General features: G+C 49.9%; 6 protein-coding genes across 6 annotated transcripts; 3 read left to right on the top strand and 3 right to left on the bottom strand.

Annotated features, from left to right (window-relative positions):
- Nucleotides 1–20: 20 nt before the first annotated feature.
- AFUA_1G14950 (D-arabinono-1,4-lactone oxidase) lies at nucleotides 21–2,836 on the bottom strand. The gene has a single exon (XM_001481682.2). The coding sequence runs from the start codon at nucleotides 2,635–2,637 to the stop codon at nucleotides 868–870; it is 1,770 nt and encodes a 589-aa protein (XP_001481732.1). The 5' UTR covers nucleotides 2,638–2,836; the 3' UTR covers nucleotides 21–867.
- A 43-nt stretch (nucleotides 2,837–2,879) lies between these two features.
- On the bottom strand, nucleotides 2,880–9,004 carry AFUA_1G14960 (putative gelsolin repeat protein). The gene is made up of 3 exons (XM_747772.2): nucleotides 8,207–9,004; nucleotides 3,563–8,069; nucleotides 2,880–3,512 (listed from the first exon to the last, which is right to left on the bottom strand). The coding sequence occupies exons 1-3, from the start codon at nucleotides 8,367–8,369 to the stop codon at nucleotides 3,269–3,271; spliced, it is 4,914 nt and encodes a 1,637-aa protein (XP_752865.1). The 5' UTR covers nucleotides 8,370–9,004; the 3' UTR covers nucleotides 2,880–3,268.
- A 190-nt stretch (nucleotides 9,005–9,194) lies between these two features.
- AFUA_1G14970 (ADP-ribosylation factor-like protein 2) lies at nucleotides 9,195–10,792 on the bottom strand. The gene is made up of 7 exons (XM_747773.2): nucleotides 10,618–10,792; nucleotides 10,451–10,561; nucleotides 10,381–10,397; nucleotides 10,176–10,321; nucleotides 10,021–10,101; nucleotides 9,791–9,958; nucleotides 9,195–9,732 (listed from the first exon to the last, which is right to left on the bottom strand). Exons 1-6 carry the CDS (start codon nucleotides 10,674–10,676, stop codon nucleotides 9,827–9,829), a joined length of 546 nt encoding a protein of 181 aa, XP_752866.1. The 5' UTR covers nucleotides 10,677–10,792; the 3' UTR covers nucleotides 9,195–9,732; nucleotides 9,791–9,826.
- A 292-nt stretch (nucleotides 10,793–11,084) lies between these two features.
- AFUA_1G14980 (N-acetyltransferase family protein) lies at nucleotides 11,085–14,328 on the top strand. The gene is made up of 2 exons (XM_747774.2): nucleotides 11,085–13,782; nucleotides 13,841–14,328. Exons 1-2 carry the CDS (start codon nucleotides 11,972–11,974, stop codon nucleotides 13,902–13,904), a joined length of 1,875 nt encoding a protein of 624 aa, XP_752867.1. The 5' UTR covers nucleotides 11,085–11,971; the 3' UTR covers nucleotides 13,905–14,328.
- Nucleotides 14,329–14,408: 80 nt separating this feature from the next.
- Nucleotides 14,409–17,254, top strand: drs1 (putative ATP-dependent RNA helicase DRS1). The gene is made up of 2 exons (XM_747775.2): nucleotides 14,409–16,341; nucleotides 16,398–17,254. Exons 1-2 carry the CDS (start codon nucleotides 14,563–14,565, stop codon nucleotides 17,109–17,111), a joined length of 2,493 nt encoding a protein of 830 aa, XP_752868.1. The 5' UTR covers nucleotides 14,409–14,562; the 3' UTR covers nucleotides 17,112–17,254.
- A 252-nt stretch (nucleotides 17,255–17,506) lies between these two features.
- On the top strand, nucleotides 17,507–20,110 carry AFUA_1G15000 (2-isopropylmalate synthase; the record flags this gene model as incomplete). The annotated part of the gene is made up of 4 exons (XM_747776.2): nucleotides 17,507–17,971; nucleotides 18,065–18,209; nucleotides 18,265–19,842; nucleotides 19,910–20,110. The coding sequence occupies exons 1-4, from the start codon at nucleotides 17,964–17,966 to the stop codon at nucleotides 20,108–20,110; spliced, it is 1,932 nt and encodes a 643-aa protein (XP_752869.1). The 5' UTR covers nucleotides 17,507–17,963.
- Between the last annotated feature and the right edge of the window lie 96 nt (nucleotides 20,111–20,206).

Consider the following 20,206-nt stretch of genomic DNA (forward strand, 5'->3'; position numbering starts at 1 on the left):
CAATCAAACACCAGAGCAATCAATGAAACAAATTCATCTTCAAGAGAAGAAGTGAGGACCTGAGTTGGTTACATGAACGAGTCCCATGATTCTCACAGCAGTGGGTCCGACTCTCTGTCAAGGTCCTCTTGTTCATGCCAACCATGCATGTTGTATCGAGTCATCCTGGTATTGCGTGCATGGAATGACATAAACAAGCATATCTATCGGCCTTACCCCAAGAGCTCGTAGACCGTCTCCCGCAAGGGAAATGGATGCTGTTAATCGGGCTGATAATGTACTGACCAAAAGCCGAATAGTGCCTAAGTGGTGCATTCAGGTTTAAGATACGCCATGGTGGTTAACTCTAAGTGTCATGTCTGTTAGTGCCTGGAGACCTTGTCTTGCCAGACGAACGGTTGAACGTCTCGATCTGGAGCAGATATAATTGTAAATGGTTTCTTTGCCTCTCGAAAACAGCACAGCTGGAATGCTACCCTGTCAAAACATCACATTAAGCTTGACTCAAGTAGCACAAAGGCCTCAGGGACAAGGCTCAAATACTCTCAACAGCATGGCCGGATCAATCTCCAATGAAAAAAGAGCGATTTCTGGAGAATCTCGCCTTTGTAACATGCCCGACGATGAAGTACTGCTTCCGTACAGCAAACATCGATGCGAAGTAGAACGGACAGATGGAACGAAGATTACCAACGATGCATCGTTCATCGACAGACTGAGGAGATATGGACTACAACATCACCGGAGACAATATAAACCATCCGGGAAGAGTGACTCAGGGGGAAAGCGATTCGCGCCAGCCATTCAGAGGTCTTTAGAAAAAGCAGTTTGTTTGCTAATTTAGCTCATCTGTCAGGCATCCTCGTTTTACGAGCCGTCACCTGAAAGCACAATACTTGCCTCACCAGCAGCAAGCAAGTCGAAGCTTTCCTCGCTGGTGGCTGTCATAGGAGGACTCGAACCTGATACATACTCCAAATTCTTCTCCTCGAGACTCGACAAGGCATCAGCTGAACGCCCTGAAGTCGCCTGCCACCGTTTATCTCCAATCCATTCGAGACCATCACCAGCTCCACGAATATCTATCCGGCGACGGAGTTGTTCGCGCTCCGAAAGCGGGAAAGCGGTTGAGCTGGCCGACTCCGTTTCTTTCTCGTCACCAGACAAGGGTAGGTGGCGATGATGCCATTCTCCGAGGAACAAGCCATCAGGATCTACCTCCTTCCGCACTCTCAGCCACTCATCCATGTCCTTGCCGTAGAGCTTATGCAGCTCCTGGCGCCCTGTTTTGAAATTCTTAGCCCAGTGTGGCTTCGCACCCAACTCCCGCATGAGCCACTCGAACGCTTCGTAGTAGCGATCCTTACATGGGGGATCCCGATGGTATGGACGATAGAGAGTCGCGTTGAGATACAAAGTAGGCCCATCGGCGCAAGTGGGGTCAAGGAAAGGGCGAGGTTTTCCCAAATAGGTGGAATCTGCGACTCTGACTTCAATGGGGCAATGTACCCACAGCCCATTGGCCGAGAACGGGATACGAGCGGTCTCCATGTCACCATGAAGCCAGGCCGACAGGCGTGTGATCGCTTCAGGGCCCTTCGCGAGAGGGAGTGCCCATTCGTTGACAAACTGTGAGTACAGACAGTTCATCAGAAGCCCCTCACGGGCAGGCTCTACGGCTTCCGTCACAGTCTTCTCCGCCTTGAACCCATATTGCAAGCCAAAGACGAACCATTCGACCCAGGGAAGGATACGGGGGAAATAGTTGGAGAGCGCTAACAGGTTATGGTAGATATGATAACCAATCCACTCCCCATAGAACGTCTTGGGGGGTTTCCGCAGTGGCAGATCAGTCTTGTCCGCATGCCACACAACCGCACTCTTCTCATACGGCATCCACCAGACACGCACAAACTCATGCGAAGTCCACAGACCGGAGGACCACTCGGCCAGCACGCTGGACAGCGCTCGTCGCGTCTGTCTCCAAGCAACCTTGAATATCGGTTCAGCCTGGAAAGTGACTTCGACAATAATACCCAATGCCCCAAGAGAGATCAAGGCCGCGCGGAAAAGGTCCGGGTTGCTGGTTGCGCTACAGCGCACCAGCTGCCCGTTCGCCAACATCAGAGTCAGCGAAATGATACATTCTGAGATCAGACCATGCCGCAGGGAGCTGCCATGGGTCCCAGTTGAAATGACACCCGCAATAGACTGGCTGTCAATGCTGCCCAAATTCGACAACGTCAAACCATGTTCCTCCAACTGCCGACCGAGATCTCTCAACCGTATACCGGCCTCGACAGTCACAACATGTGTCTCCCGATCAATATGTAGAATGCGATTGAAATCGTCGAGGTTGACCAACCACGAAGAAGTGCAGGTCAAATCGGACGGCGAATGACCGCTGCCGACGGTGACCAGGCGACGACGGCACCGACGAGCCAGCGTCACCACCTTTTGGATTTCAGCAATAGATCGCGGTCGGATATACAATTCGGGGCGTGAGTAGAAGGTCTTAGCCCAAGTGTGATGCAGATGGTCGGACGTCGCGCGGAGTACCGCGGGGTCGAGGGGGTTGAGCTCGCGAGAGATAGATGGGTTCATCGTTTGACTATAATAGACTTGTTGGAATTCCATCTAAGGAAAGGCATTTGGTTCAGAGCATCGAGGCATGAGTGAAATGGATACTGTGGAGTAGAGAAAAAGAATCGGAAAGATTGTCTGGTGAGATTGTCTTGGCCATTCACATGGCGCGGCATACCTGATTTGGATGGGCCATGATCCACATAAAGTTTTTTCAATCAATGAATGTGAGAAAAGCGATAAAATGCAGCGGGCCGCATATCAGTGGGCCCTTTGCGGGCGATTTGATCGATTGCCAAATGGTGATGAATGATCTTTGTTATTCTTTAAAGTTATCAAGATACATCTTGCGTTTGACAACCCTTACTGTAGTTATTAAAGTATATCTTGTAGATTGATACACACTACACTGAGGACTTTCTCTGGCTGTGTATGAATCCCAGCACAACCGCCTGAATCTCATAGTCAAGCCCAAGGACCCTGTATGAAGAATACCTCTCTATATGCAACCCGAGATATACAGTCAAATATCGAGTAGTACATGCCCCATCCCGGGCTCCGTGGATCAGCCAAGCTCCTTATCTGTACAGACCAGACTATGCACATTCCCACCATAAATTGAACCAATTAGGAACCAGAAAAGGGGCAAAAAAACAAATACATCATTATCACCCGAAAATTGACTTCAAGAGCGAATAGACTCAATTGCCGCGTTTAGAGGAAACACTTGAGGACGCATTTGTCCAGACGGTTTCTCCCATTTGCGAAATGCGCTGCGAGCCGACTCGGGGATACCTCCGATGGAGACAAGGCTGTTGGGAATGAATGGCCGATCCTGAAGGGACGCAGCCAGAATACCATATTCATGCGCAAACACGACTGCTGACGCGAATTCGGCAGGTCGTTGAGATGCTTGTTCACCAACAATACTATGTGCAAATCAGCAATTGTTCATTGGAGGCCCATCGCATTCACTTACACGTAAATCTCAAAGAAGGTGTCCAGGATGTAGATTCCTTTAGACGTGATGTCCTTCTGGCAGAATGGCACAATTTCCTGAACGGTGTCATTGGGTCTAATCACAGGGGAAGCCGACCCCGACACTCGTCGAAGCCAAAAACCGCCCGTTCGCTGACCCAGCTCGTGGTCTACTCGGAACAGTCTCAGGCGATAATGGTCATGGTTCGGTTTCAGCCGCCAGTAATCTGAGCGCATGGGTTCTTCGGCGTCTCTGTGGTGCGAGAAGACCTCAAAAAAGCTTTCAGGTTCCTCTCCTTCCGCCACTTCTTCGAATTCGCCCGTCAGGCCGAGATCCATGCCAATGAGGCGGGCGGCGCCAATCTCTTCAGCAGTACTTCCTTTGCCCTTCCACAGATACAATTTGCCAAACATGGCAGAAATTACATAAGAGAAGCCTGAGCAAAGACTGCTTTTTAGGAAGTTGACCTCGTCAAACACCATTTGACCGAGATGCTTTCGTCCGCAGAGCATAAAGATGGCAGAAGAGCTGGAGCGGGAATTAGCCCCACGGCGTGTGATAAGGATCCCACCAAGGGCTTGGATGAATCTGGAAGTCTCTTTGCCTTGCTTGATAACCTCTAGTTTGCAGCCGTTTTCCCTGGAAACTTTGCGGGAGAATGGCAGAGCATCGTCCATGGCTGCATCAGTCACGTCGTCACCGCACCAGAGGTGGGTTTCAGAGCGTGCAACTCCTTCCGACTCAAACACATGTAGGCACAGGTACATACTTCCTTCATAAAGAATGTATTCCTGGTTTACAGGAAGGTCCTGCCTCTTCCCATCACCAGTAATCTCCCAAAGTTGCCTCTTCAGAGTCCTAATTCTGAGATCGTCGGTCTTGCTAGTAAGCATCAATTGCGTGTCAATGTTCACGCGATCTTTTGAGTTTGGCAAAGTCTTGAAAAAGCTTGAAATGACTTCAAGGGATTCCTCGGCCTGAGGTACCAAAGACACTGATGATCTCGTCGATAAGGACTGTTGGTCGGCAGATATTTTACTCCATTTAGAAGGAACAGGAGGGGAAGGCAATGCTTTATCTCGAGAGTTTTCGATCGAACCACCAGATGTAAAGTTCTTCGGGGATTTCTGCAGAGTTGCTCGAGGAGACTGAAGTCGGTTCTCTCTAAAGCTTGTCCTGAGAGGAGAAGAGGAGGGTGACGAATATTGATGTGGAGAACTCCGGATTTGCACTGGAGCGGGTGACGAGGGCGACATACTTGGCTTTGGCGGGAGAGTCGGTCTTCGCGAGGGAGAGTCTCCAAGATTTTCGATGTCTTCCAGATCGTCCATGGGGGAAGGCGAAGGGTTTATATCCAGCGAAGACTTAGAGTCCCGGTGTGCGAGCTTTTGCTCCAGTCTACGCTCCATAAGATGCGGTATGGTTCGCTTGAATTCCACTGGTTTTTCAGAGGCTGTATAAGTCAGTGGAGGCAGAGTCGGCTCAGAAACGATGGGCCCAGTCGTTTCAGCGTCCGGAAGCGGCCAACCGACAGAAGTCTTCGCAATATCTTGACTGGATGATGGCGCTAGTCCCGTTTCATGAAAATCAGATGAAGAGTTATCATTCTCTGGAATGGTCGCAGCATCGTTGGCCAGCGGCGTTGTCAATTCCGTGACTGCAAGCTTAGGTGGGCGTCTTTTCGGCCCCTTCGCACGGTTCTTCGTCATATGAGCAAGAGGTGCAGTAGCCTGGGTGTCGGAGAATTTGGAGCTGCCTTCCCGTATTGAGTCTGTCGAGAAGTGCTTGTTTGAGTTCCCACCGATAATAAGAGGGCCGCGAGACAAGAGACCCGCCAAGGCAGGGTTTATTCGGCCTGCGAGTTGACCTTTAGTAGGAAGACCTTCAGTAGCAGCAGGCGCTTCTGCAGCCTCCGCAACAGTCCCCGACGGCAGAGCACGCACCGGTTTGATGGCCTCTTCAATCTGCTTGTCCCTTATCTCAGACGTGTTCTCTGCGGTGACCGCTGAGTCTGTGATCAACTGATTCTCGACATCACCCTTCTTGATCTCCCCATTTCCAGCCTCAGAAGATGCTAAATCTGCAAGCTGTTCTTTCCCTTCGTTGGGCGTTGAAACCTCTGCTGCAGTCTGCGAGGACTGTGCCTCCTGCGCCTGTTCGTCCTTACGCGGGAAAGAAGGCGACTTCTGGTCATTTCTGAGATCATTCGGTGCTGAATTGTCTTCAGAGGACGGCGAAGCCAAGGCACCACCCGAATGGGTGCTCCTACTGCTGCTGCTAGATTTAGATAGGTTATTCCGTTTGGCAATCGCTTCTGGAATCATCTTCGCAGGGGCATCGATTTCTCCGGCCGTATTACGCCTAAGTAAGCCTCCAGTCGCTTTCATTGCCTCTTTCTGCCTCAAGATACTTTCCTTCAGATCATCAACCTTCGAGGTCTTCTTCGGGCCGCCTGTCGCATTCAGCGCTGCTTTGCCCTTCAGGATATTATTTCTGAGCTCATCTGGGGCGACGTAAGTCGAAGATTCAGTTTTCTTTAATTTGCCAAACACATTCTTGAACTCCGGTTCTTGTTTCGGTGCTTCGTCTTTCGTAATTTCTCGCTTTCGCAAATTTGCACGGAAATCTATCACAGGAGATTGTGGCTTTGGTCTGTTCGATAAAGGGTCTCGGGGAGAAGAGAGAGGTGCACAGGTCTCACTTTTTTTGACGGGTACTAGGAGGGAAGGTGCATGTTTGCGTGTTGGAGCATCCTCGCTCTTGCCTTCCGGTCCACCTTCTTTCTTTGTAGGCGAAGCTTCGGGCTTCATATCCACGGATTCGCGAGTATTATCCACCTTCTGAGTAGTCTCATGATCGGGTGTAGGTTCAACCTTAAGTGTCTCTGCAGGGCTGGGTTCGCTGTCTACAGAGTAGGACAATGGTTGGTCCCTGGATTCCTTAGATTTGTTGATGTCCAGATTACTTGGTAGATCCGGGATCCCAGAAACACTCGGAGTCTTATAATGACTGCCAGGTGCTGCGGAACGCATGAGCCCGACTGTAGTGACTTCCTTGAAGCTGTTCACGCGGCCCAGATCTACGCTTGCCCTTGATTGTCGATCTTTCGCCCATGATGTTTGCTGTGAGTGCTGCCTCTTGTGCTTTGGTGAGTCGGGTCGATTAAGAGCGCTCTCCAGCCATGTCGATTTTGTGGGACTCCAGCGCCTGGGATCCATGGTCCTCGAGACAACCGGGCTCGTGGACGGCAACGAATTTGAGTCGGAGTCGTGTCCATTTCCGCTCAATGTGCTGAGAGCTCTGATGTGAAGTGTAGGTCTGGCGGTAGCTTCGTCTGTCTCCACCTTGTTCACTACCGGCGGCGTTGCCGGTCTTTCGCTCTCCTTCGCATTATGGACAATCGTTGCCTCACTGTGGCTAGAACTTGGTCTCTTAGACGCAATGAACGGGTCCTCGCGGCCAAGCCTCGACGGAGATGCAGGAGCATGTGCATCGCCAGAAGCTAGGCCAGCAATGCTATTGCGGTTGCTGGCAAACGAGTTGACTCCTCGGCTAACCCCTGACGGTAACTGTGCACTCCATCTCTTCGAGACACTATCCGACCGCTTCATCATGGCACTCTGCACAAAGCCTCCAAGCCCTTTTGTCGGCGACGTTGAACGTGAACGCTCGGGGGAAATGCGCCTCGGGGAGGGAGGTGTCGCGACCTGTTCTGGCTCGAGCTTTTGGATGCTTGAAAGGGGTACGGGAGATCCGAGTCCAGTTGCCGTCGAGACAGAAGATATGCTCGAGTATCGATGTCCCAAACTACTATCCCCGAAAGTCGAGCTTGCCCTAGATGGGGAAGGCGATCTTTCTTCTCCGACTTCCGGTTGTGAGCTCTGCTTCTCATCCCCAGGAGGAACTTCTGGATTCGTTTCAGTGCCCTCGTCGTTCGTGTGGATTGAGCCTTGGTCAGTCTTTCCAGCGTCCGGCTTTTCCTTGGCAATCCCTCTAGTGATTGAATCGGGAGTTTCCTCCGGTCTTGTTGTCTGACTGGTGGTAGCATCCTTGGAGAAAGGCGAAAGCGTCAGCGGACTGCGAATATTTTTTTGATCATCGTTCGAGAAATTAGACAAGCCACTCAGTCGATTGAGACGGGTCGGGGAGCGCGTAGGAGAGGGAGGGAAAACCGATCTGTTGCCGCTCACATCCCGAGACGACGGTCGTTGTTGCCAGGACAGAGTCCCTGCTCTACTGCGCGTAAGAGGTGAAGTAGTAGCTGCTCTCGGTGAGGATTCCATCTCCCTCCCGTCTAGTTTTGACACTTCCCGTTCACCATTTGTACCAATTGACGTGTCGTCTCGAAAGGGGTCGGATCTGGCGCCTGTGGCATGTTCAGGTGTCCGAGGTGTGGGCGAGAGTTGTTCTGGAGGGTCGATCCCACGCAGGCTGAGGGAAGAAATGCTTAACCGAGCGGAATCCAATACTGGGGAGTCCTTTGTTGGCGAAATCGACCGTGCTCGTTCTACACAAGGTCGGCAAAGAAGACGAACAAGATCAGCCTTTGATTATTTAATTATCCGACGACTTGGGCAGTCCACGGAAAGAGACAGAAAGCAATAGATGATTGGAATGATTGAGAAGACTAGGGACGCCAAATACCAGCTCTCCGAGCCTGCCTCTCCTTGCGACTCTGCATGATTTCCTCCTCTAACTTCTTGGTCCGTTCCTCGTCCTCCTTATCGCGTTTCTCGCCTAGCTCCCGAATCCGCTGGAGGAAGTCATTGACATCCTCGGAACTGTCCGCATCGGTAGTAACTGCCATGGCACCCTAGGTATGAGAATGCACAAGGGAAAGGAAAGGGAAAGGTGACAAAGGAGATTATCAGAAAGAAAAAGCAATAATAACGAGTATAATCGGCCGGGATCACCCAGTGGACCGACGAGGTTGATGTGGGGTATCGACAAGGAAAAGCGCCAACGTAATAATCGCAATGGACGATGGAGGGGAAGGGGATAAACTCAGTGTTTATCGAACTGCCTAGGCAGATAGATAGCAGATAGTGTACGAGTAAGAGAGTGGTACTTCCAGTGTCTCACACGGCGCGACTCAAGTTATTCCAGATTGTGGGACGTCACGCTTTCTTAAGGCGCTTTACTAGTGTCATATTGGGATCGATAATAATATTATTTTCAGCTGGCCTCACTCGCTCTGCAGGACGCACAAAAACTATGAGCACACTGCCCCACCGCGTCCTTGCTGAAAATGCGCCCGACACGCTCGTCTCTATCCATCCACACCAACGGCCCAATCCATGTCTCCCTTTTTTGAAGATTAGCAAGATATTGTGGTCATACAGCAGTGTTATAAATAGTAGACTAGTACTCTGTACTCATCATTCAGAACTTTAAAGAGGTATCTGATCCCCCATGTAGTACCGAAATGGCCAGTGAAGGGACACAAATGGCTTATTCGACTTGTTTGCAAGCAGCTTGTTTTGATGTTTACTGTTTACCAAGAGTGGCCCTGTGGTGGGCCTTCTCTGCCGCCCCGCGACCCAGAAATCTGTTGCAAAACCAACTCTGGATGTCTTGGATATTTAGAGAGTAGACGCTAGATAGTTGTCAGATGTCTGGGCTTGGGTTTATACTTAGCAGTCTAGTCTTCAAGAATCAGAACGAATGTCGTCATAATCAGGTATCGTCAACTTACGGATGTTTTGGACGGTCGGCTCAACGTTCTGATGCCATACGCATCATATGGAATGTTGGCTCAAATAGCGCCATCCCTTGTGAAGCCACAAAGTGTTTAACTTGACTTTCCTGAAAACTTTCTGCGACTGTCAGCTTGATGATTGCTAGCATCTTTAGATCTTGGATTATTATCGCTTATCGGGCCCTCCTTTAGGCCTTCCTTGCAGCCTGATTGTGGAGAGGGAACAGCCTGAGAAGGCGATCGCACTTATTTGAGGATGTTCTTTTTACCCTTTTCTTTGCATGAAGATGAGTGATAGTTGATTGAGATCAAATAATACAGGACGTGAGAGAGAAACTAACAGGGAACATGGCTTTCTTCAAACATTAAAGACTAAGTGGTTGGTTGCGGAGACTATGTTGCTGAATCAGGAAATGACAGACTCATTTCATGATTCAGCAACATAGATATCAATGAACTCCCGAGTGTTGATCTGACTCAAGAAGCATCAACATAAATCCGTGTTGGAGTTGTGAATCCCAGACGCTCACGCATAAGGTACTTGGCAGAAGCGGGCAGAGGCAGTGTCAGTAGAGGAAAAGTCTGTCTTTTGCATCCTGCACTACCCATTGTAAGCCTTCATATAGATTCTTGCCTGTCATGGCACTACAGGGCAATATAGTCCATTTATGGGTCTTTATTGAATCCAGGCGAAGCCGCTGGAGAGATGTCAGTAGATGTCCGTAGAGCTCATCAAATATATCAAGTTGCGCCAACTTACTTCACGGACTTCATCTTCCGTCATACATCCCTCTACATCTGTCTTATTTAAGAATATCAAGAGACTTGCTCCCATCAGGCGCTGGAGGATGTTAGCCAAACCGACACGCGTCAACGAAAATTTTGCAGGCGAGCGGGGACATTGGCAACCCGTACCTCTTCGAGGAGTAGGCCCGCGAGTTCATCCCGGCAATCATCAACTCGAAGACGGTCTGTTGCATCTACCACCCAGACAAGTGTGTCGGTCTTCTCAAAGTAGTTTTTCCAATATGACCGAAGGGTTTTCTGCCCCCCGACGTCCCCTGGCGGGCAAAAGTCAATCGAAGTTCCTTGTGGAGTTCTGGCTGTTGGCTTCTCTCACATATGTTCAATCTATATCTGTGTCCGGAGTCAGTTATCAAGATAGTTGAGATCGTTAGGGTTGAAATTACCCTTCAAAATCTATTGTTTTAATAATGAAGCCCAGTGTAGGGCTGACAGTTCTGACATCTTCGTTCATGATCTGCTTCACAATCGTTGTCTTCCCAGCATTATCAAGACCACTAACATCAAACGTGAGCATCCAGATGGGTTGTTTCTCAGTTGTTAAAAGACTTACAGCATCAAAATTCTCATCTCCTTGTCCTTTAAGCGAGCTTTTCTCAATATTGACAGCATTTTGGCTAAATTTGTCCTTTCAAATCCGTTGCGTTGGCTAAGTTGTAGTTGGATAGAAAACGCGTAACGTTATGTAGGCGAAAAATGGAGATTGGGTCATAATTTAGAGATAGCCCACCAGAGCGATGCAACAATTCTCTGTAGTATTTAATTTGCATGTGGACAATACTCATCCATTAGTAGTTAACTCTTAAGTTGATTTTACCTTGCTCTTATTTTTGCTGTTCTTTTTGTGAGTGTACAGATTCTTTCTAAGCTTTTTGCTACCCAGAGAAGCCCTATACTACTTCTCATATCCTACCTCAGATAGACCATAGAAGTGACTGTGATGACTTTAAGCACCAGCAAATATACCAGACCTCTAAGATACTGCTATGAATCCATGATATTGATCATAAGGTCACATCATAATCTGTTAGCATCTTTAGACAACTGCTTCTTTCACTACAGTTTTCTAGCACTAGTAGCTTAGCAGGAAACATCCGTTTCTTTTCACTTCATATTCACCTCAGACCGTACTTGCCCTAACTATCGCTTAAGACCTATCTCCCCCCATGTACCCTGCAAGGTGACTCATGATGCTCACATCTTCTGGTCCGGAACATTCTCTTCCAGGTTATCCACACCATTCCTTGATAACTAGCCACCATGGACAGGCAAGCTCATCATTGTCAGCCGAATGTCCCAAGCAGGAGTAGGGCTAATAAGTCGAAGGCTCATTCCCATCAAGATCCCGCCTCCCCTGAGTCCGGGTTAAAAGACACGGACAGTCTCCCCTCAACATTCGCAAAGGCTCGAGCTTTTAGAAAGAGAAGACCGAAACTGACAGAGTCTTCTAAGACTCAGCCTGACAACCACCGTTCGGCTCCTAGTGACTCGAATCCAAATCCAACGGACGGCCAGATCTCTATTCACTCTACAACACGCAATCTCGGAGCATCACCAAATGAGCCAGAGAGACTGAATAACGCCAAGTCCTCAAGATCTCCTGCTTGTTCAAATTTGACAATTCAGGGACCTTCTATTCCAAGTTCTGAAGCCCTGCACCAAAGACAAAGTGCAAGCGAGAAAGATAAGGAGGCCTCAGGAAGTTACAGAACTCGCGCCCCATTTGACTGGCGACCTAAGAAATTCCATAGCAGAGCACCAGCTTCCATGCACCTCTCGCAGCAGCTTCATACCCTACAAAAGAGAATAAAACTGAGTCAAGTCATCAGCGCTGATACGGCTCAGATATCACTCCATCCACAAGGAGATACAAATATGGGTGAGTGACACTTGCTCCTTCTTTCTCAATGGCCAAAGACGAGCTTCAGGAAGCTAACCAGCAGTCACATCAAGTAGGAGACCGTCCAAACAAGACTGACAGCATTGGATCCGACGAAGTCGTCATGAATCGAGGGGCCAATTTCAAAGGTCGCAATCAAAGACAGCTTTGGGGCGGAAGCGTACATCTGAACAGCGATTCCCGGTATAGGGCTCGTCCAAGAACAACACAGCAGATACCAAGGCAGAATGCCAATGGGACACCAAACAGACCTGCTGCGATGGAAAATCACACTACTGAGGACGATGTTCGCTGCCAAATCAAAGGTCCGCCCAGCGCGCAAAAGACTGCAAACAAGGCTCCATCTCTAGAGGCCCTAGACGAGTTAAAGCGTCTTCAGAAAGAGATTGTTTTGCAAGCCCACCTGAATCGCTACAAAGACCATGAAGACGACACAGCAAATCCAGAGAGCCTTGCAAAATGCAGGGACGGTCCAGGCACCGATCCAAAATCAGATGTCTACAAAAGCATCGCAAGGTGTAGGCTCACAGCCAATCCAAATGCAACTTCTTCCCATCCAGGCTCTAGTCCAGAGGACAAGTTCGAAGGAGACGTGAATGATAGATACTTCGTTGATGAAATCAGGTCTCGCGTCCAGAAGTTTTACGCTGCGAAACTTGGTGCTCAGCGTGAATCTTATCATAACAGCGTGTCCGTGTATCCGGCCATTGTTGACGGCCAGATCTTTCTTTCACGCTACCCAAGTGCGGAGCATGAACGTCCTGAGAAAACTCTATCAAATACTGAGCGGCAGACTGGCAGTCAGGACGGCAGTCATAAGCCAGAGCACTGCTCCATGGTTAAATGGGAGGATAGGTGGGAGCTGCGTCCTCGTGCTTGCTCTACCTATGAAGGCTTTCGTGATTGGTTCCGTCATTGGTTAGAGATGGAAACAGGCGATAGCCCCAACATTGACATACACCACCAAACCTTTTTTGACGGGACGGCGCATATGGATGGGATCAAATCTTTCTACATTCTTGACTTGGGAGACGTCCCAACTCGTTTGGACATGACGAGTGAAGCAACACGTCTCCATTATCATGAAACGGCCGAAGGCTACTGCCACAACCTTGCATTACATATGAGAGCGGCGGAAGAGGAGGCGAAGACGCGCAGAAAACAAGCTCGAGATGCCTTCATAGAAGGTCTGAAGGTCTGTTCTCCAAAGGATCCGAATAGTCCTAGAGCAAACGTCTATCTTCGCAGTGTGGAAGACGGTGATGTACCAGGACTGCTCATGATTATGAATTGGTACGGCCAAAAGTCAAACTTGAGTTCAAACTTAGGAACACTTGACGAACAAGACGTGCGTCAGCGAATTGAGGATAGCAGGCGTGCGAAATTGCCATTTATTGTGGCTGCAGAGCGCAGACGAGGACCATCCGTCCACGACACCCCGGAGAACATTTTCGGATATGCTTTGGCTAGAGATTCCTTGGGGCTTCAGACCACAGGTCGATACACAGCGGAGCTAGAAATTTTTATCAAACCGGACCAAAAACGCCGAGGCATCGGAAAATGTCTCTTGGACAAACTGATTGAAGTTTGTGACGTTACTTACGTTCCCAAAAGGGGCATCTTCTACGATGCCGGTTGCGATGACAAGACTGGCTTTTACCCGGGCGGTTCCCGAACTCTCAAACGCCTTGTTTTTATTATCAGCTATTCCGTTCCTGAGAGGTCCCAGATCAAGTGGCTCATCGACTGGCTGGAAAGGGATTACCACTTTGAACAGCAAGGCGTGCTCAAGGGGGCCCGAGTCAAGTTCGAGCGATTGTAAGTGAACCCTAGTATTGATCACATAAATCCTAGACTTACCAAAACACTCTTATAGCCTTGATGTCAGCTACCTTACTCGCAACGCGGGTTACGACGACGGTGATGCATTTCATGCTTGAAGGGGATAACCTTCCCGGAGATTGCGTGGATGTCTTTTCCTTGTTCTGCATATTGAGCTGTCCATGTTTCTTTTTGTCATTTCATCTTAAAGACCGTTTCTATCTCCCTTTCTGGGTCTGGTCGGGCTGGGAATCTAGCAACTGAGGGAAACGCTGGTAGTTCAAGAAATGGAGATTTCAATATCCCGTAGTAAACTTCTCGTTGCTCTTACCGTCTCGTAGCTTCACTGCTCTTTTGATACACAGTATCATAATCATTACTGGTAAAAAGCATTATTTGGAAGGATTGATTCGATCTGCCTTGGATGTAGCCCGTAGGTGGTAAGCTAGGCACCATGTACCAGGCAGGTTTGATATGGACCTTAGTAAGCCAAAGTTGATAAATCTGGCTATAGTACGGAGTAGGCAACCAATTAGACTCACGAAACAACTTGGCGGGTATTTTCTGCTGCGCTTGAATTTCACCGCCTTCGCAATTTGAACTTTTTTCTTCCTTTCCGCTCAAGAGATACTAGATAGAAGCAGAAGGCCTGGGAGGAAAAACAGGAGTGGTCTGAGTCCCTCTACATCGTTATCACTTGCTTTGCGTGAATTCCTACAGTCTTGTGCTCCCCTCTTCGCATTCAGACGGCCAAACAACGGTCGGTCTCCTAGAAAAATGGCTCCCAACGCTGCGACAAAAAAGCGGGCTGCCGCCAGAGATGACGATTTCGTGCTCACACTATCGGACGACGAGAACGATATCTTCGAGAACGGTGTTGAGGAAGACGGCGACAATGCCCAGGAAGACACTCTTTCCAGCTCGAAGAAACGCAAGCGAGAGGCGGCGGAGGCCCCGAAAGGAAAGAACAAGAAGCAGAAGCAATTGAAGAAAAGCAAGAAGGGCGAGAGCGCTGCTGGCGCAGTATCTGACGACCAATCCAGCGAAGAGGATGAGGCTGAGGCTATGGATGCTGGTGAGGACGATGGGGCTTTGGACTCGGAGTTCGAGTTCGACGTTGGCGGCAATGCTAATACCGGTGTGATTGAGGGATTTGATGGGTGGGAAGCTCGGAATGGAGCCAGTCTTGCGGATGCGCCCAAGAATGGGGATAAGAAAGCTGTGGATATTGATGATATCATATCCAGGAGGAAAGCGAAGAAAGAGGCTGAACTGAAAAAGAAGCAGCAGAAGGAGAAAAAGAGGAGGGAGGAGGAAGGAGAGGAGGAGAGTGAAGGTGAAGATGCCGACTCTGATGGCGGTATGTCAGTGGACTTTCAGGACGACGAATTGCTTGCTGCAGACGGATTTGGTATGGGTGCCGATGGTGCAGATGAGAGTGACGACGATGTGGAGAACGGCTCCAATGACAGCGACGATTCGGAGGGAAAGGGCAGCGAGGACGAGGAGAGTGGTGATGAATATAATGATGATGATGCTGCTTCCGATAACGACTCAGTTGCCACTCCAGTACACCATCCTGATGACGAAGCAGCGTCTGACGAGGAATCTGAAGCCGAGAGCGAGGTTGATGCTGAGGAAGCAGAGAAGCGCAAGGCTTTCTTTGCACCTGAAGAAAAGTCCACAGCCGTGTCGACTTTTAATCGATCGTTTCAGGACTTCAATCTGTCTCGACCCATCCTCCGTGGTTTGGCATCTGTCAATTTCACCACGCCGACTCCCATCCAGCAAAAGACGATCCCCGTGGCTCTCCTTGGAAAAGACATCGTGGGTAGTGCTGTTACTGGCTCAGGAAAGACTGCTGCGTTCGTTGTTCCCATTCTCGAGCGTCTGCTGTTCCGCCCTCGAAAAGTTCCCACCAGTCGTGTTGCTATCCTTATGCCCACTCGTGAATTGGCCGTTCAGTGTTACAATGTGGCTACAAAACTGGCTACTCATACTGATATTACCTTTTGTCAACTTGTCGGTGGTTTCAGTCTTCGCGAGCAGGAGAACATCTTGAAAAAGCGCCCCGACGTGATCATTGCTACTCCTGGTCGTTTTATCGACCACATGCGGAATTCCCCCAGCTTCACTGTCGACACACTGGAGATTTTGGTTCTCGATGAAGCTGATCGGATGTTGGAAGATGGTTTCGCTGACGAACTTAACGAAATCTTAACAACCATTCCCAAGTCGCGGCAAACAATGCTCTTTTCGGCTACAATGACAGACTCCGTGGACAAGCTCATTCGGGTTGGTCTCAACCGTCCAGTTCGCTTGATGGTCGACTCGAAGAAAAATACATCCATGAATCTGACCCAGGAGTTCGTCCGGTTACGGCCAGGTAGGGAGGACAAGCGCTTGGGATATCTTCTTTACCTGTGCAACGAAATCTACACTGGACGGGTTATCGTCTTCTTCCGGCAGAAGCGCGAAGCCCATCGGGTTCGCATTGTCTTTGGATTATTGGGACTTAAAGCGGCAGAGCTACATGGTAGTATGAGCCAAGAACAGGTATGCCAACTTATCAACCAGATAGTTACTTGAAACTGAACTAATCGGCACTGCAGCGTATTAAAAGTGTCGAGAACTTCCGAGAAGGCAAAGTAGCCTTCCTACTTGCTACTGATTTGGCGTCCCGTGGTCTGGACATCAAGGGTGTCGAAACGGTCATCAACTACGAAGCGCCTCAGAGCCATGAGATCTACCTGCATCGTGTTGGTCGAACAGCTCGTGCTGGCCGTTCCGGACGCGCATGCACCATTGCAGCTGAGCCGGACCGCAAGATCGTCAAGTCGGCCGTGAAGGCCGGCAAAGCACAAGGGGCCAAGATTGTCAGCCGCGTCGTTGACCCAGCCGTTGCGGATGAATGGGCCGCTAAAGCCAAGGGCTTGGAAGATGAGATTGAGGAGGTGTTACAGGAGGAGAAGTTGGAGAAGCAGATGGCACAGGCGGAAATGCAAGTGACCAAGGGGGAGAATTTGATCAAGCACGAAGCCGAGATTATGTCGCGGCCGAAGCGCACTTGGTTCGAGACTGAACGTGACAAGCGTGCGGCGCGCAAATTGGGTGCTACCGAGCTCAACGGACCATCTAAGAAGGATAAAGTAAAGCTGAGCAACAAGGATAAGAAACGGCTTGACGACGCGCGCCAGCGTCATGAAGGCAATATTGGTTGGAAGAAGGGCAAGGCTGACCGAGAGGCTCCCAAGCAGGGTAAGAATAAGGGGGGCAAAACCAAAAGTGACAAGAAAAATAAGATCAAGATGAAGGGAAAGAAATGAGGAGGGGGCTATATCAAATGTGTATAGAATTGCATCAAAACCTAATATACATTGTGAATCTTTTCCTCAAGGCCTTTGGTTTAGTGGCCTTTGGTACATCAGTCTTTACATTTACATAGAGCGGCCCTATAATCCTCTCACCCACACCTGCCCTCTCGCAAGATGACTCAAACTGAAGCTATTCCAGATCTGCTCTTTAGGGCGTGACTGCTACTTCCAGTTGGGGGCTACTTGCGGTTAACCACGGTGGAATGTGGCCTTTTGGCCTGAGGCCCATGCAATTGTCTCCGATCGTCGGCCCCCGCATTGAGTATAACATCTTTCCAGCTTACTGCACCAATAAGCATCAGAAAAGATAGAACGGCTGGAAGAGAATCAAAGCATTCAGTCCGCGTCAGGAATTCAGAATCTTGGGCTCTCAACACTTCCCCAAACACATCTGCAACATTTAATATGCCAATGTCATGGCCTCTGGACTGATATACCTCGACTATCCACTTTTCAAGGCACACTCGAGTCTTGACCAATCAAAGCCACCAGTTAGGAATCCCCGCGTCCGCTGTCGGCGGATTGTCGAAAAAATATGTGAAAAGCGGCGAGAGAGCGTCATGACCTATTATTGTTGAACGATGGAGATATACTGACTCACAGGTCCTCGAACTCTTCTCGTCCACTCACCCTCTACTTAAATATTGTTCACTGATCATAAATCTTTCGTTCAGTGTCCTTCTGGCACATTTCACTAACCAATTGTCTGGTTCACCCTTTCCTCCTCCTGGACACAATTTCCTCAAGTGACTTTCTCTACCTTTCCCCCCCCCTCAACTGCGGACACCGCACGATACCGACATCATGCCTATGTATGTCATCTGCACCTAGATCTCTGTTGTCTACTTCAACTCCTCACCTGATGATTCGTAATTTGAGCTTCTTTTATTGACTTGATTTGATAGGCTTAAAGATCCCTCAAAAAAATACAAGCCCTTCAAGCCTCTGCATCTCCCTAACCGTCAATGGCCCGATAAGGTTATCGACAAGCCGCCTCGCTGGCTGGCTACTGATCTGAGAGATGGCAACCAGAGTCTGCCTGATCCGATGGTGAGGACCTCGTTCATTTTTTTTGGACGCCTCTGACGTATAGAGATGTACATAGGATGGTGATCAGAAGTTCCGGTTCTTTAAGATGCTCGTCGACATCGGTTACAAGGAAATCGAAGTATCATTCCCCTCGGCATCGCAAACGGACTTCGACTTCACTCGACGTCTGGTAGAGACACCTGGTGTCGTTCCCGACGATGTCTGGCTCCAGGTCCTGTCACCTTGCAGAGAAGAACTCATCCGTCGCACTGTCGATTCCCTCAAAGGCGCAAAGAAGGCTATCCTCCACATCTACCTGGCTACCAGCCCGTGTTTCCGCCGAATAGTTTTCGGAACCACCCGCGAACAGAGTCTTGAGATTGCCGTAAGATGCACCAAGTACGCCCGCTCGATAACCAAGGACGATCCAGAGATGGCTGGTACCCAGTGGCAGTTCGAGTTTTCTCCCGAAACCTTCTCCGACACCGAGCCTGAGTTCGCAGTCCAGATTTGCGAGGCCGTCAAGGCTGCTTGGGGCCCTACCGAAGAAAGCCCCATAATATTCAATCTGCCAGCAACAGTGGAGATGACAACGCCAAACGTATTTGCAGACCAGGTTGAGTATTTCTGCCGGAACATGACGGAGAGAGAGAAGTTTGTCGTCTCTGTCCATCCCCACAACGACCGTGGCTGTGCTGTTGCCGCCGCCGAGCTGGCTCAGATGGCTGGTGCTCAGCGTGTCGAAGGAACTCTTTTCGGAAATGGTGAGAGAACTGGTAATGTCGATCTGGTCACTCTTGCCCTCAATCTTTACACACAGGGTGTCAGCCCTCAAGTTGACTTCTCGGATATCAACTCGGTTATCAAGGTGGTGGAAGAGAGCAACAAGATTCCTGTGAATGAAAGATGGCCCTACGGTGGTCAGCTGGTTGTCTGCGCGTTCAGCGGCAGTCACCAAGACGCTATCAAGAAGGGATTCAAGCTGCGCGAAAGTGCCAACGCCACCGACGACGACGAATGGGTCATCCCATACCTCCCTCTGGATCCTCAGGACATTGGGCGGAACTACGAGGCTGTCATCCGTGTCAACTCCCAGAGCGGCAAGGGTGGTGCCGCCTGGGTCATCCTGCGCAGTCTGGAGCTGGATCTCCCGCGCGCTCTGCAGGTCGAGTTCAGCAAGATCGTTCAGAAGAAGACCGAAGCCGTGAACCGGGAGCTGCGGCCCAAGGAAATCGTCGAGCTCTTCGAGGAGGCGTACCACCTCAAGTCGAACCCTCGCTTCAACTTGGTCGACTACAACATTACAACCGACCGGTCACAGTCACCGGCGCCCCCGGAGCCGGGCAAGGCCCTCAACACCAAGAATCTCAAGCGTCGCTTCACCGGTATCATCGAAATCGACAACATTCAACACGCTATCACTGGCGTTGGCCCCGGTGCCATCTCATCTCTGGCGAATGCTCTGTCGACTCTAGGTATCGATCTCGATGTCATCGATTACAAGGAACACTCGATCGGTCTCGGTCGAGATGTGAAAGCCGCCACGTATCTCCAGTGCACTGCAGCCGGCAGCAAAGAACAAGTCTGGGGTGTTGGTATTCACCAGGACGTGGTACAAGCCAGTTTGATCGCCCTCCTCAGCGCTGCGTCCTCGGTACGTTTCTTATTACACTTTTCCTCCCCTTAAGATTTCCATCATCTCTAATAGATTGCTCGTACAGTTCCTGACAAGCCGTGCCGGCTCCCCCGCTCCATTCCGCCCTCAACGCTCCAACACGCTCACAGACGAAGATCTGCAAGCCCTCGAGCAGCTCGGCAGCTCCAATGCCGCCGCCATCACAGCCTCGAAGCTCACAACCAACGACAGTGCCAAGCCAAAAGTTGATCTGGACGCGCTGACCGCCCAGGCGAACAGCCAGTAATCGCCTGTGTGTTTTATGTATCTTCGAGCCTTTTTCCCCGTTTCGATATATGGGTTCCACATTCTAAAAAAGGTGGCGAGTAGCGAAGGGGAAAAA

The sequence above is a fragment of the Aspergillus fumigatus genome, chromosome 1 (assembly GCF_000002655.1).
Source record: "Aspergillus fumigatus Af293 chromosome 1, whole genome shotgun sequence".
Taxonomy (NCBI): Eukaryota; Fungi; Ascomycota; class Eurotiomycetes; order Eurotiales; family Aspergillaceae; genus Aspergillus; species Aspergillus fumigatus.

What these genes read in the sequence shown, in the direction of transcription:
- AFUA_1G14970 (XM_747773.2), bottom strand. Translation starts at nt 10,676, where the DNA reads ATGCTGTCAATATTGAGAAAAGCTCGCTTAAAGGACAAGGAGATGAGA. An exon ending in GAGATGAGAATTTTGATGCT is followed by an intron (nt 10,562 to 10,617) that starts GTAAGTCTTTTA and finishes GTTTGATGTTAG; the next exon opens with TGGTCTTGATAATGCTGGGA. An exon ending in CGGAAGATGAAGTCCGTGAA is followed by an intron (nt 9,959 to 10,020) that starts GTAAGTTGGCGC and finishes ACATCTCTCCAG; the next exon opens with CGGCTTCGCCTGGATTCAAT.
- AFUA_1G14950 (XM_001481682.2), bottom strand. Translation starts at nt 2,637, where the DNA reads ATGGAATTCCAACAAGTCTATTATAGTCAAACGATGAACCCATCTATC.
- AFUA_1G14980 (XM_747774.2), top strand. Translation starts at nt 11,972, where the DNA reads ATGGCCAAAGACGAGCTTCAGGAAGCTAACCAGCAGTCACATCAAGTA. An exon ending in CGAGTCAAGTTCGAGCGATT is followed by an intron (nt 13,783 to 13,840) that starts GTAAGTGAACCC and finishes ACACTCTTATAG; the next exon opens with CCTTGATGTCAGCTACCTTA.
- AFUA_1G14960 (XM_747772.2), bottom strand. Translation starts at nt 8,369, where the DNA reads ATGGCAGTTACTACCGATGCGGACAGTTCCGAGGATGTCAATGACTTC. An exon ending in GAGGCAGGCTCGGAGAGCTG is followed by an intron (nt 8,070 to 8,206) that starts GTATTTGGCGTC and finishes GACCTTGTGTAG; the next exon opens with AACGAGCACGGTCGATTTCG. An exon ending in ACCTTCTTTGAGATTTACGT is followed by an intron (nt 3,513 to 3,562) that starts GTAAGTGAATGC and finishes ATTTGCACATAG; the next exon opens with TATTGTTGGTGAACAAGCAT.
- drs1 (XM_747775.2), top strand. Translation starts at nt 14,563, where the DNA reads ATGGCTCCCAACGCTGCGACAAAAAAGCGGGCTGCCGCCAGAGATGAC. An exon ending in GTAGTATGAGCCAAGAACAG is followed by an intron (nt 16,342 to 16,397) that starts GTATGCCAACTT and finishes TCGGCACTGCAG; the next exon opens with CGTATTAAAAGTGTCGAGAA.